This window comes from Lipotes vexillifer, unplaced genomic scaffold, assembly GCF_000442215.2.
Source record: "Lipotes vexillifer unplaced genomic scaffold, Lipotes_vexillifer_v1.1 scaffold88, whole genome shotgun sequence".
Taxonomy (NCBI): Eukaryota; Metazoa; Chordata; class Mammalia; order Artiodactyla; family Lipotidae; genus Lipotes; species Lipotes vexillifer.
Genome location: NW_006779887.1, coordinates 287,559 through 302,414, shown reverse-complemented (window position 1 = coordinate 302,414; position 14,856 = coordinate 287,559). Strand labels below are relative to the sequence as shown.

General features: G+C 46.3%; 1 protein-coding gene across 1 annotated transcript in view; it reads right to left on the bottom strand.

Moving 5' to 3' along the window:
• Window positions 1–3,247: 3,247 nt before the first annotated feature.
• The window catches only part of LOC103089528 (neuronal PAS domain-containing protein 3), a 251,522-nt gene continuing 239,913 nt past the window's right edge, over window positions 3,248–14,856 (bottom strand). Inside the window, exons 8-10 of the mRNA XM_007453031.1 lie at window positions 9,939–10,086; window positions 6,488–6,612; window positions 3,248–4,602 (exon numbers count right to left, since the gene is read on the bottom strand). Coding sequence (XP_007453093.1) covers window positions 3,248–4,602; window positions 6,488–6,612; window positions 9,939–10,086 — 1,628 coding nt within the window. The remainder of the gene's footprint in view (window positions 4,603–6,487; window positions 6,613–9,938; window positions 10,087–14,856) is intronic.

The following is a 14,856-nucleotide window of genomic DNA, read 5'->3' as shown; positions in this document are numbered from 1 at the left end:
AAATATGGATGCTTTAAAAATTTTTTTCTTTTTTGTTTAAATCAAGAATAGTGACCAAGGTACCTGCTTAAACAAATACTACCAGCATTCATTAGTTAGGATGGTTACATGTAAAAGAAATGATGCCAGATAGTAACAAATCCAAGAGAAGTTTATTATGAAAATGGCACCTGCAGATGAAAAATTAAGTTACATAAAGACAACCATGTATGTGACATGTATGAGAATCTACAAAAGTATAAAAAGAACCCTGTTGTAAATGAAGTATGTACATTTCTGATTTGCAGCATTATAAATGGTCAATGAAAAAAAATGTTTCAAAATAAGCCAGGCACTCAGGAAGTTAGGTCCCGTTAGCTTCACACAAAACAAATGTACCATAGCTGTCGCTTTGTAATGTTTTAATTTTTTTTATATATATATTGTAGAGTTGGTAACACTGCTAAGAGTTTTACGAACAGAATATCCCTTTCCCCATTATTCAGCTACTTGGCACCAGTCTCCTCATAAAAGTTTTCATATATTTGTACAAGAAATAGTTAAAAACACAGACACAGTCTTCACAGGTAATGAAGTGTTTTTTTTTCCACTTTGTAATTTTAACACTATGGATTTAGACAGCAGCTGTGATTATCTGTTAGTTTAAATCACCAGAAATCATTTTGACACAACACAGAAACATTTATAAAAGAAAATAAAAAACAGCCGTCTAGCTGTTCTTTGTAGCTGATAGGTGCGTTCCTTTGATTGTTCAATAGCTAGAGCAGAGCTTCCAAAATTACTCTTTCAATTTCGTGATTGGCCTCTTCTTCACTTCCTAAACCTACTCAAATCCTTCGAGTAAGTGCTCACTATTAGAATTTGTGGCATTAAACTTCTTTTCACTATTCCACAGTGGTTTGGGCCCAACTCACGGAATCAAAGGGCCTGGAGGAATCCACTCAACACAGTGATATTCAAAGGACAGCGGAGTTACTATATTAGCATTGCACACATAAACAAATATATACGACAATTCTATAGTCCACCCCCCCCCACCGCTCCCCTTTTGATTTTGAAAAATGTTGGTTGACCTTTGAAATAATTTTCTGTCTCACTGGTGAATTGCTTTATATATTGCTCCATCAGCCAACCTGGAAGGAAACCAAAGCAAAGCACCCACTGCTTATAGGTAGAACACAAGGGACTCTGGGAATGTTAACAACTGAGGCTATATGGCATCAATTTATTTCATATATCTGAGCATTATTCTTCAGTGCTTTGTGTGGCACTCCAGAAGAAAGAGTCATACCCAGAATTCCATTATGGGAAAAATGGCTCCATTAACCTTGAGCTAGTTAAGAGTCTTTTTATCTCTGAGAATGAAAAAGATTTTGGAGAAGTTGGGGTGGGGGGGAGATGAGGCAGGAAAAGGGGAGACGAGAGAGGGAGAGACAGAGAGAGAGAGAGAGAGAGGGAGAGAGGGGGGGGGAGAGAGGGGGAGAGAGAGAGAGAGAGAGAGGGAGAGAGAAAGGGGAGAGGTTGGGAGAATATACACCAGCAAAGCAACAGCAGAAATCTTAAAAAGTGAAATGGAAGATTCACAGACCCTAGAAGCAGCATAGGGTGACGTTACAGAGGAAGGCCACCACACAAAAATCACTAACCCCCAAGAATCACTGATTCACTAGGACTGCAGGAATGGGACTGTACTAGAGATAGAGCACAGAGAAGACAAAGGACAAAACAACTACATTAGCTTAGTATATACTGCATATAGAAACACACATTGAAACTGCAATGGACTGACAGCCAAGGACACATACACAGTGCACACGTTACAGTTCTCACATCTGTTATTAGATGCCTTAACAAACAGCTGCCAAAAATGGAGTGGAAGAAGAATTTATACTTGACAGTCATTTGGAGTGTTTGACACTACACTGATTTCTGGCAACAAAGACAAAATAGGATATTTTTTTCTTTTACTTTTTCTTTTTTTTTTCTTTTTTTTTTTTTTAACTTAATGTGCAGTTTTCAGTTGCAGTTATCTGTTTGAAGCTTATTTTAACCCATTCTTTAGTTTTAAACCTTACTGGTTCCAACCTAGAAATAAAAGAACCAAAGGGAAAAAAAAATCCACCAAATCAGTCCCCCAAAATACAGCCTTCCTTTTCTTTTTTTTAGCAAGAAATGAAAAAATCAAAAACGTTAAATATTTTTTTCCTTCTTTTACTCCAAAGTGTTATTGAAGTTGCAAAAATTAGCCTCAGTTAGACTGAGAAAAGGAAAGAAAGAAAGCTCAACAAAAGGCAGTATGTACCTAAACTGCTCCTCAAATCAGTTTGATTGAGTTTTCCAAAAGCCCTTTTAAAAAGGGCTTTCCTGACCCATTAAATTTAATGTGAGGCTATGTTAGTTGGGAGGTAAAAAATTTTAAGTCCTGCAGCAAACATTAATGAGGGCTTTGTCTTAACCAAGGAGACTGCAGCAATGGACTCCAGACCAGGACAGAACACATTTTTTTTTTCAAAACCCAGCCCAGGAGCTGCATTTTGTATGAAGACATTACAGATTAATAAATGATAGCACCATGGTTTTAGAAATTAAGTTAATGTTTCAGTAATTAACATTTAGTCCAACTTTTTTTTTAAACATTCTAGTCACAGGCCAGAAATTAAGTTTAAGAACCCAAATTATTTTTATGTGCAAGTAAGAAAATCTTAAAATCTTAACCATAAAAAGAGAATTAAATTCTGCATAAAATTCTAAAATACTATCCCCCTATTTTCAAAGGAATTAGGAACAGAAACAAAAACGCCACCCCATTTCATTTGACTTAGTCAAACAGGGCACATTGTTTATGCTTGTCTCTTTCAATCTTGATCATATCAAGATCTTTACGAAGAAAACTCAATGGTTGTCATTTCAGAAATCTCTTGACCACAAGACTGAGTATTCTATGGCAGAGGCATATACACATTAAAGACATCTTAATAAAGATGCAAAGGAAAGCAAAACAACCCAACACACATCTCGGAAGAAGACAAAATGGCAGGCAACTGGTCGTCTGACCCTCTGAAGGCCAAAAATAAACATATCTTTACAGGAAAGAATGAGTCCAGTGAAAGAAAGAGGGGATGGAACGGGGACCGTCGTGGCGAGAGAAGATGCTGACCTGCTCGAATTCAAAGTGCTAGAATCAAAGGTCTAAACGAAAACGCCGACGATGCCTCCGGGCAGAACCCCGGGCCGCGCTGGGCGGTGCTCAGTCCTCCTTGCGCTCCAGAGTCTGTGCCGCGTGGATGCCGTTGCTGTAGACGGGGAAGGGCAGCGTGGAGAAGAGACCCTCGGCCGTGGTGAACACGTTGCCGGTGGGCATCTGCGTCAGGCTGGCCGCGCTCACGGCGCCGCCAAACGGTCCCGACATGTTGAGCCGGTGCACGTGGTGGTAGAGCATCTCCATAGGCGTCTTGGGGTCAAGGCCGAAGCCCGGGCTGTTAACGTCCACGAAGTTAACAGCGTGCGCGTTGGGCAGCAGGTTGCCCTGCATGGCCAGGGTCACCTCGGCTGGCGCGTAGCGGATGGTGCCCGTGGTGTAGACCCTCTGCGCGGCCGTGCTGGTGGCCGCCAGCGTCCCGGTCACCCTGTGCACCAGCGGCAGCACGACGTTGCCCGCCTGCAACCTCTGCAGCGCCTCTAGGTCCCCAGTGTACAGCAAGGAGTTGGACGCTCCGGGGCCGCTCCCGCCGCCGCTGCTTCCGCCCCCGGGGTGCTTGTCCCGCGGGGACGCCGAGAGCGGGGGCGACAGCGGGTCGGAGGCGACGGGGGCCAAGGCCGCGGGGGCCGAGGTGCCGAACTGAGTCTTGCGGGCGGCGGCGGCCGTGCCGTCGGCACCGGGCGGAGTGAGGACCGAGTCGGGGATGGCCACGTGCAGCCCCCCGCCGCCTGCGCCGCCCGGCGGGGACGGGAAGTGCTCGGAGCTGGGGGGCTTGGTCATGCTGTAGGGCGACTCGTTCCGGGAGATCTCCCGGTTGGGCGGGTAGTTCCAGATGCTGCTGTCGTTGTCGAAGTTGATGGGTTCCGAGATCTCCGTCTTGATCTTGAGCACCGAGGCACTGTTGGGGGAGGACAGCAGCCGCGGGGGCTCCACCAGGCCCGCGTCCAGGCCGCCGGGGCTCGACGCGCTGGACAGGCGCCGGCGGCTGGCGCTGCCGCCCTTCTGCCGTTTCCGCCTCTTCTTGCGCTTCTGGTGCTTGCTGGAGGCCTGCGCGCCCGCCTCGCCCGCGCTGTCCGAGTCCTTGGCGCTGTCCGACGACAGCGACTCGCAGTTCTGCAGCCGCAGGTCCGACTCGCTCTCCACGTAGCGCTCGACCTTGATCTGCATGGGGCCCAGCGCGCCGAAGCCGCCGCCGTCCTCGGCCGCCTTGGGGTTCTCAAAGTCCGAGTGCTCGAAGCTGTCGTCGCTGTCGCGGCTGTCCGGGTTGCTGGAGCTGTGGCCGTCGTCGTTGCAGCTCATGTCGTTGTCGCACGTGTTGCCTGACTTCTTGCGGTCGGGCTCCGGGTCTTCGCTGTTCTCGGACTGGTTCCCCTTCTCGTCGGACTTGGAGTTCTCGTTGTCCTCTGCGTGGGGCCGGCGGCCGCGGGGGGTAGGGGGCGGGGAGAGGAGACACAGGAGACATCGGGTTAGCAGGGCAAGTCCCACCGCTCACCTGCGGGGGTGGGGGAGGGGGAGGGCGGAGGAGGGGCGGGGGCGGGGGTGGGGGGGGGCGTGGCCTTATCCTGAGCTGCTCCACTGCCTCGGTTACTTAAAGCCTGGGCTTTCCCTCTCTTGAGGACCTAGATTAGCGGGACCCTGACGCAGAAGTGCGGTCCCCGGGACCGGCCCGCAGCATTGGCATCACCTGGAGGCTTGCTACAAATGCAGAATCCCAGGCTTCCACCCAGACCTACGGGATCAGATTCTTCATTTGAACAGGATCCCCAGGTGATTCTTGGGCACGTTAACATTCGAGATGTTCTGCGAAAATGCTCACGGACTCAGGAGTAAATAACCGGGGATAAGGTGGGAGTGACACAGAAAAATGATTTGCAAGGTGACTTTCCAAAGAGGTCTGCACCTTCCCCTGGTAAATATCTGCTCATTATTGAAAACCATACTCTCCATTCCTAAAGTTATTTTTCTCTAGAGCACTGAACGCCATCTGATTCATTGTATGTTTTATTTTTATTTACTTCTGTCTCTCCCCCCAACTGGAATATAAGCTCCACAGGGCAGGGAATTTTTGTCTTTTTTGTTCACTGCTATATACTATATAAATAAGGAGCAGAGACTGTCTGTTCTAGAACTCTGCCCTAGTAAAGAACTTTCTCGAATGAATGCAATTTACAGGAAATCAGTCAAGATCCTCCCCATCTGCTTCGGCCTCCCTGAAGCTGTGTCTGGAGTAGAGGGAATACGGTACAAGAGCATGTTCCCTAAGGATGGGGTTTGTGGCCGGTGTGCCCTAGTCATCTGGCACATTTTAGGGAGGATAGATTTTCTCAGTAATAGAACCTCAGAACCTTTAGGGATGATGCTGATCTTATGGCTCTGCTTTTGGATGGCAGCCTGGACTAGCACCTTGGACAAATCATGTAACTACTCTGGCCTTCATTTATTTAGCAGAAAAGGCTGGGTTAGGAGAGGCTTAGGATTTTTTGCAGCCGTAAATTCTATGAGTTATGTGCCCCTTGCATCTATGCGTGTCTGTGGAAGGGGACTGGGAAGTGGAGGAAAAGTAAATTTTTATATTAGCTTTCCTGTGCTCCAAAGAACTACTCAAAGTTTGCTTCCCAAAATAACTAGGAATGGGAAAGCATGGATTTGTTCAGCATAGATTCAGAAAATGAGTAACAGACGGCGCCCAGAAAGAGTCATTTACCGATGCCATTAAGTATCCCGCTTTAGAGGTTCAGTCCCAGCTTGGTGAGGATGTGAATATTTGGGGCTCAAAGTCACGGTCTGTCTTGGAGCAACAGAGATAGCCCTGCTGTCCGCTTCTGGTAAAGGGGTTGGAGCTAGCTGTGGGCTTAGGGCCGGGCTTCTTCTGTATGGAAGACTGACATTAAGCGATGGCTCAATCAATCAATCTCTCTGTATATTTGTGTATATATATTTATATGCCATAATATACCTACGTGTATGAATACATACCACAACATGCATATATGTATATATTTATACATATTTAGATGCATGTATATATTTACATAACACCACATACAGAAACGTATGTATTGTATGTATGTGCACACACTTCTGTAGTGTGCACATCTGTATGTAGTGGTATATAAGTATATATACATATATGTGTTGAGAAAGACTCAGTAATAACTTGATGTGACATATATCTCTATATAAACTTTGACCAGTTGCTTCGTTCAGATGACACTCCTTTGGCCGTTGCCCACCCCTCAAGTCTGGAAAGGCAAGCCCTAACTGCGGAACACGGAGAAGTCGTAATACCTGTAATACCTGAGGTGTCTTTAGAGTCTGACTCAGAGTCGGAGGTCTCTGAGGATTCCGAAGTTTTCTCCGGCAGGTGGGGAAGCTGTGCGATGTCCATTGGCGTGTCCTTGTACTCGGGGTTGCTGTGGAGGAGGGAGGTGTTCATCAAGAGTGCAGACGCCCATTCTGGATGGGTTGCTTTTGACCATCTTCCCACTTCCTTGCCCCAAACTTTTGGAGTTTAGAGGGTTTGAAAGACTAAGCATGCAATCATTTCTCAGCTCATCATGGGACTTTTACAGAAGCTTGGATTGCATGCGCTGGGCAACAGGTGCACCTTGCCACAATGACTGAATACCCAAATGCTACATGAAAGCCACCAAAAAGCTTTCAAATAATCAGGTACCACTGGGGGCCAGGGAACTGGGCTGCTTGACATTTCTCCCAGTACCACAGCTGAGGGGAAGGGAGGATGAGAGAAGCACCCTCAACAATTCATTCCCCTGCCTCCCGGTGTGCCCTGCCTTCTCCTGGGCTCCTAATGAGTCCATTGCTTCGGTACCCTTGTCTTGGCTCCTTGACGGAGTGTCCTCAGCTGTTCAGATGGCTCTAAGGCTATTGGGGGGTGGGGAGTTGGGGGGCAGAGCCCTCAGCACCTAACGATCTGACAGATGCACAGGTGCACCTTGGGCTGCGTGGATTATGGCTACTGAACTGTCAACACACCCATTACAATCACATTTTCATCTGCTCGTGTGGCGTACACCTGTGGCTTGTTAGCTGGAAATCTGATTGCAGTGGGGAGAGTCCCAGTGTGAAAGAATGAAGCTAACCCCATTTGCACAAAAGTGCTTAATTTTTGTTCTATTTTTAATTCAGAAGCAAGCCTCCTCTGGAGAAGGGAGTGTGTTCGGTCAGTCAGCGATCTTCTAGAAATGCCACTCCAAGGCCAGGCCAGCGTATGAGCAGTACCAGCTGCATAATCTGAGGGCAGTAGGAAAGTCTCTTGCCTCCAAATGGAAAATGCCTCTTCTGTCCTTCTATCATGGCCAGTCAGCCGGAGAGCTTCCATAGGTCTCTATGACTCACTAGCTAATTTCTAGTGAAATTCCTGTATCAAAGAGCCACTGTTTCAGTAACTACACCAAAACTGCAAATATCCCAGGGGGGTTCATTCACTAAGATAACTTATCAGGGCTTTACTCCTTAGTGTGAATTAGCGTCAGCAGCAGAGCTTTCTCTAGATGATCAGATGAGCCAGATGCTGGGGAGGTAGCCTTAGCCCTTACGCAGTTGCTGTAATTCTACCAGGTGTTGTGAGGGTACAGGAAGAAGACTGGAGGAGCAGCAATTTCAGAGCAGGGACGTGCAAGCCTGGACGGAGCCCAGAAGTGAGGGATTCTGGCCAGGAAGAGGGAGCATGAAAATACTGCTTGGGGAAGAACAAAGGACAGGAATGTGGGAAAGAAAGACCAACTTCAACAGTTGCTGTCGGGCCAAGGCCCTTCTTCCGAGACCTCCAGCCTGGAGAAGTGATCCTGATGAGTGACAGACCTGGGGAGCTTCCTCTCCTTTGGTCCAGATGCCATGTGGGTTCACAAGTCCCTTGTCGGCCAACTCCCAGTCTTCTGTTATTGAACCCAGGGTGAGTCTTCAGGTCAGCTGAAACGCGTCTGGCGTGCCCGAGATCAAGGCTCTTTGAGCCTGAAGGCTGGGCTTTGGTACCCAAACTGCTTCCTTCTCCATACGGAATTAGGCGGGCCAGGAACACCAAACGCCCATGAGCTGGTACCATGTGATCCTAGGCTAGACCAAGAGTGTTGCTCCAGAGTGGCACCAGCTGCCCTCTCCTCACCCCTCCTCACTCCCTCTGTTTGGGGGCAGAGTAGGAAGTCATGAATGAGATGAACAACCATAGGGATTACTTTAGTGCCCTAGGCTCCAGCAGCCTCGGGGACGGCCATCCTACAGTCTACGGTGTCCCTGGTACTAATGTCTAATTTTTACTAATAACGGGTCTCCTTGGCACAGTGAATGTCAGTGCCACAATACCTTATTCTGTCTTCTCTTTGGCATGTGAGTTTTTATAACCTTCTGCATTGCATACAGCCATTGTTCCATAAACCTCTAAGTAAAAGAATTCCCTGATAGCAGAACCCATCTTGGGCGTATCACAAACACAGGGGATAGTTTGCATGAGAAGCAGGCTTTGGAGAAAGCCCCGTTAGATACCCATACCTTTACCTTTAGAGAGAATTAAGAGCTCAAAAAAGGGAAAAGAAAGTAGATGAACGAAGACTCTTCTAAGTGGTGCACATTAAAGCCCTCTCTAGAGCAATAATCATTAGTGTCTGATTGATATGCTATTGGGAGCAAGCACATTCATGCCTTCAAGGCGTCACCAGCGGACGCGAACACACTCTGAAGGGTCAGCGTGCTGATGAGCCACGGCCGTCTGCATCTCCGTCTCAAAGAAAAATGGGATTCGGTACTCCCTGTCTACATTATCAGTCAAAGGGCAACAACTTCCATTCATAAGACCTGCTGGAAGTTTTCCTCCTCAGACCACATGTGGGCCCTGCTTGGTGGCTTTAGGCCAAGAGAAGCCAAAGACTAGAATGACAATGGTGGGAGGGAGCCAGGCTGAGCATTTGGATAACTTCATGGCAGGATTGGTGGAGAACCTCCCAGGAAGCTTGTCCCCAGACGCAGACCACCCAGGCTATGCGTCTCGGTTACTTTGGTGCTAGCCTGAATCCACAGGCCGCAAGCAGATGAGGACGGAGAGACGAGTGGTGTTGCACACTGGAATTCAGGAGGCTGTTGAGCTTGGCTGCATTAATGGATATAAATTTGAGGATGCGTTAAAACAGCGGTCACCCTTGCCTGAGATCACAGAGCAGGCAAAAGAAGACTGCCTTCATTTTTACACTGAAATTGTCTCAATTCTGGCAAAGCGACTCCCCTTGCTTACCAAAACTTGAATGTCTGGGGAATCCAACCCTACGTGATATGCTGAGGACTTCAGAGAGATGGGATACAGAAGGAATATGAACTCTGCCACTTCCTCCGCATCCCCTTTTCATAATTTTCACAAGGGTTGGAGCGCATGAGTATGAGAACGTGTGGGGCAGAAGGAGATGCTGTTTGAATGCTTCCACTGGAGGCAAACGTCTGTGTTCTTTTTCTGGCCCGAACATTTGTGGGGAAACCAAAGCAACGTCTGCGGAACTGCCCCAAGGTTGGCAGACCAAGAACTATTGAACATTTCGCAAATCTGCCCTCGAAGTCCCTACCGACATGGCTTTGAACTTTTCCCATTTCTTTGAATCGTGTGGAAAGAAAAGCAGAAGTTCCATATAATTCCACACCAGATACTGTCAAAAGATAATACAACATGTCAGCTATTTACCATTGGGCTGCATGTTTTATAACTGAGATGGAAATGAAAAAGAATTCCAAAATATACCTCAGAAGATAATTCACCCAGATGATGTTTTTCTCATTTGCGTTCTTGGCGTTAATAGCTATCGTGGCACTAGACTGTATCCAAATATATCCTCCATTCTTCTGCATCCAACGATAGTACTTTGTCACACATTGGCCCTTATTCAGCACTGGTGAAAAAACAGAATAGAAGGCATTGCATATTAGGACTGGGACGAAATGGTTATCATCTCTGCAAAATCTGAAGCTTAGAAAGGGGAGGTCCTGGACTTCCCTGGTGGCGCAGTGGTTAAGAATCCGCCTGCCAGTGCAGGGGACACGGGTTCGAGCCCTGATCCAGGAAGATCCCACGTGCCGCGGAGCAACTAAGCCCGTGCACCACAACTACTAAGCCTGCACTCTAGAACCTGCGAGCCACAACTACTGAAGCCCGCCTGCTCCACAACAAGAGAAGCCACCGCAATGAGAAGCCCACGCGCCGTAACGAAGAGTAGCCCCTGCTCGCCACGACCAGCGAAAGCCCGCGGGCAACAACGAAGACCCAACGCAGCCAAAAATAAATAAATAAATTTTTAAAAAAAGAAGAAAGGGGCGGTCCCGCACCAAGCCAGGGGTGCCCCTCTGTACGCTTAATGTAGAATGCCATTAGTAGGACAAACAAAATCACCAATTCAGTGGAGCAGTAGCTCCGGAGCTAGGGTTACTAGCGCTTGTAGCAAGACTTTATTCCATTTTGGACAGTCATGGTGTGAAAGGAAGGATAACGGGACTGCAAATCTTTCTGGCTCACAGAACACCTAATGCGGTGTGGATATTGTCAATGGGTTTGACGTCAGATGGGAACAGAGGCAAATTTGGATGTGATTTATTCATAGCTTCAAGGTAGCTCTCTTTGCGATTCCGGATGTCTGAATGGTTCCAAAGATGCTTTTCTCCTCTCTTTGATCATTTCACCTCAGCGCGAGCAGTATCAACCCGTGTCCTTGTGTATCGGTTCCTTTTGATCTTGTTGAACAGAATTTATAGTATGAACTCAATCTACATGGGTCAGTCAGGGGAGATTCTGATGAGAAATTTGCTGAACGTTGGAACGAAATGCATTCCCTCACCAAGTCAGACAGAAACACTGGCCTAAGCGAAAAACAGGTTTGACTTGGCTAGAGCCAAACAGAGTGACAGCTCCACACAGACTCTGAAATATGGCCCCAAATGAAGGAACAAGTAAAAACAATCAGTAATGTGAAACGGTGCCATTAAATATCCACGGAAAGAGAGCTTTAAAATGCAGATGTTAAAAATGATACTTTAACCAAAATCTTGCCAAGTTGAAATGGATTTGATTTGTATCTGGGCACGCTTGAGCTAGTAAAAGGGGGAAGAGTGCAGTAAATCAGCCCCTGAAATAAAGTGCTATGGATGGGAAGGGTTTAAAAGGATGCCGGAAACGTGCACAACCCGCTGTTATCGCTTGGATACGAATTGCAGAGACTCCACACCCCCCAGCAGCGCGCCAGCTGGTCGGCCACTAGAGGGCAGTGTGCACTCGTCCACGCTGCCCACTTTTGGCACGTCCTTGTCTCCGTCTGCTAAAATGAAAAACCTCTAACTGCTGTAATAAATTTGGCTAAATTAGCTGCTAAATGGTTATCTCAAGTAATATGTATTTGCATTAATCATCTTGCTCTAAACCAGAACAAGCCAGAGTCCTAAAGACGTAGTAAATTCATATTGTCCATTTAATTATGGCTAATAACTGCTTCATATACAATAGTTGCATGAAGCACATTTTGATTTTTTTGGGGGGGCGGGGGTTGGATGGGTAAAGGGAAGTCACTTTGGAAAAGGGCTGTGTTTAAGGCTATAGAAGCTCTTCCCATCATCATGTCTGAGCCACTCTTCCTGGCTCTGAAAGTGGTCAGAAGTCAAACCTCCATGTATTTTATCCATAAACATATAAACGTCAACGCTTTTCTCCCATTCTCTCTTTTTTTGTCTCACAATACACGAAATGGATGGTTGTAAAATGCAATACTTATGTCTTAACAGTTGCTTGAAAAAGCCTTGCTTTGCTGAGTGCTTCAAAGAGCAGCGAGTTCTATTCAGAAACTATTCTACGGTTTAGGGTATTTTTAAAACCCGGAACTGTCACCTTCTCTTAGTGGTGAGGCTCCACAGGTAGGACTGTACTCTGCTTTTGTAGGCGGTTGTAAGTTCTGCCATTCGGCATGCATGGCTTCCCCGGCTCCAAAACTGTGTAGTGAAGCTGAAAGCAGTAAAATACTGACTCTGCCATACAGCACTTCCGTCAAACCATTGTTGCATGCAACAAGATGTGCTTTTATTCAAATCCTCTCAACCTGGTTAACTATTAATAGAGGAACGATGGGTTATGAAATTCTGCCCACTATTTTCACAGAAATACTTAGAGCATCCCAATCAGTGGTTGGTGTATAATTCTACCTGCTGTGTATCTGGAATAAGGGATAATTCCAAATGGTTCTAGTATTTTTAATAAAGGCAAAAAGACTAAGAAGCCCCTTTTATAGAGTCACATGAAGAAAACACTGAGATGGTGGGCTAGACCAGCCCAGCCTGGCTGGGGATTTTGGACTGGAATTTGACCCAAAGCAGGCAAAATTAAAAAAAAAAAAGACCCCACAGTACAGTGCGTAGCAAGGGGCAAAGTGAGACAGAAATTATAAAGTCAAATTAGGGTTTGCAGAATCAGCATAAAGATCACCACTCCCTCTCCTTCCTAATAATACTTTCTCTTACTTACAAACAAAGAAACAGAGAAACAAACAAAATCTCCTTTCTGAAATGCATGACCAGTAAAACATCAGCCTTGGGAGTGGGCCCCATAGATGTGCTGTGAAGGGGCAGAATGGCTCATTTGCTAAAAGATTGATGTGTGTCACCTTTTTGGGTTAAGGCAGCATGACTCTGGGTCTGATTAGGTGCATCTGTGTTTCCTGAGAAGATAAATACAAAGTTATTAGGACCCATGATTCCACGCATATTATTTATCACCCAGGCCAAGAGCCATCTAGCCAAGAGAGGAGACCTCAGTGAGAGAGAGGCAGGCCAGGCAAGTTTACGTGATGAAGTGGTGGTGAAAGAGCTGCGGAGAAAAGGACCCCTGAGGGGTTCCCTGGGGAGTCAGGAGCTACTTGAGTGCCTTCACTTACCGTGGTCCACACCACAGAGCAGATCCAGGGGCCCATCACCGTCAGCTCAAGAAGACAAGTTTAACCTAATCCATTAATTTGCCCTGGGCCAGCCTGACAAACAGAATTCTGAAAAGGTAGGCATTCCAGCACGGTCTTGGATCATGACTGTTTCCTGAGGATCAGTGTTTTCTGAATGACACCCCCATGTGTCCGTGGGAATCTAGATAACTCAAGATAAGGTGCTGAGTCAGCTCCTACTATAGTATGAAATGTTGACCAAAAGATCACCCCAGTTGCGTCTGTTTTTCGGGAGGACCCATAAAAGCGGTCACAATGGAATTTTGCTTCTTTTAAAATGAACACGGAATAATTTTTGCTTGGGGCTCTAGAATATAAATTTATGATTTGTGGATGAAGCTTCCTGCTTTATAAAAAAAATCATACTGGCAAATCAGTTGGATCGTTCCAGCTGTGCCAGAGGCAGGATCTGACAGCTTTTCCTGAGCTCATGTGGTCCTAATCAGCTCAGGAAGAAAAGCCACTTTGGTGCCAGTTTGAAAGAGATTTTTAGTTTGTAATAAATTAGACAACTTGAAAAACACAAAAACTTTTTTGATACTCTCTAATCCAGGGCTGCTGTTTTTATTTTGGGGTTTTTAGCTTTAAATAATGGAGAGAAATGAGAGAGAATGTCTGTGTTAGTCTATTTCACAAAATCCCTTTTGTGGAGAAAAACAGAAATAAGCATGATGTAAGTTACTTGGTATGGAAGTCCTTAAAAACCAGTTAATTGTCCCTTGGAAAGAGATAGATCCTCATCAAACCAATGAGCCCAGGAGAACATTCATAACAGTGTGCTCAAACTATAAAGAGAGGAACCCGAGAGAGAGAGAGGAACCCGAGAGAGACAGGAAATATCTATGAGGATCTTATTTTCAGTCTTACACTGTGATACGGTCTGAGTACTTCTAACACATAACCTGGCATCTTCTCTTTGGTTTATCCCAAAGTTTACTTTTTGCTGTCCAGTCCTTTTGGTAGAGCAGCCTATGTGTGCCCACTGAATTCAATGATCACATCATAACATTTCTAGAAAGATGTCTTTAAAACTGTGCGATAGGAATTAGTTTTTATTTAAGGACCTCAAAACACTGAAATGGCCTTTTCTTAGGTTTTAGAGGGTAAACGTGAAACACAGGGAGGCTGACTGTGCTTCTCCCAGACGCCCTTTCAGTCTTGGATGGTCTCGGGTATAACCGTGGATGCCTCTGCTACTGCACGACAACTTGCTCCTCTGAGCCCTGAAGTCCAGGGTGCGGCCAATTGCTTTTGGCTATTATTCCTCAGCTCTGAGGAAAACCAAGAAGTTGTCATCAGTACTGCTACACCTTCCAAGCTACAGGTGCCTTTGAGTTACAGACTGCGCTCTTCAGAGGACAGAAATGACCCTGCATTTGGGAGAAGAAACTACTAGAGACAAGGAGAGACTTACATCTTGCTGGGGGAACCATTCTAGCCCTGCTCATTTGACCATTTTTGTCTCTAAGTGTCAAAATACCACCCACCCCTAATTGTGGAGGGAGTGGCAAATACAGTTCAATCCAAAGAAAAATGCTTATGTGTTAGAACACGTGACCTTTAACATCACATACACACTTTGCCCCACAAAGACTGGATGCTCAGATTGATTATCTTTTTAAAAAGTCACCTGGCTTCCCTGCTGGTGGCGCAGTGGTTGAGAGTCCGCCTGCCGATGCAGGGGGCACCGGG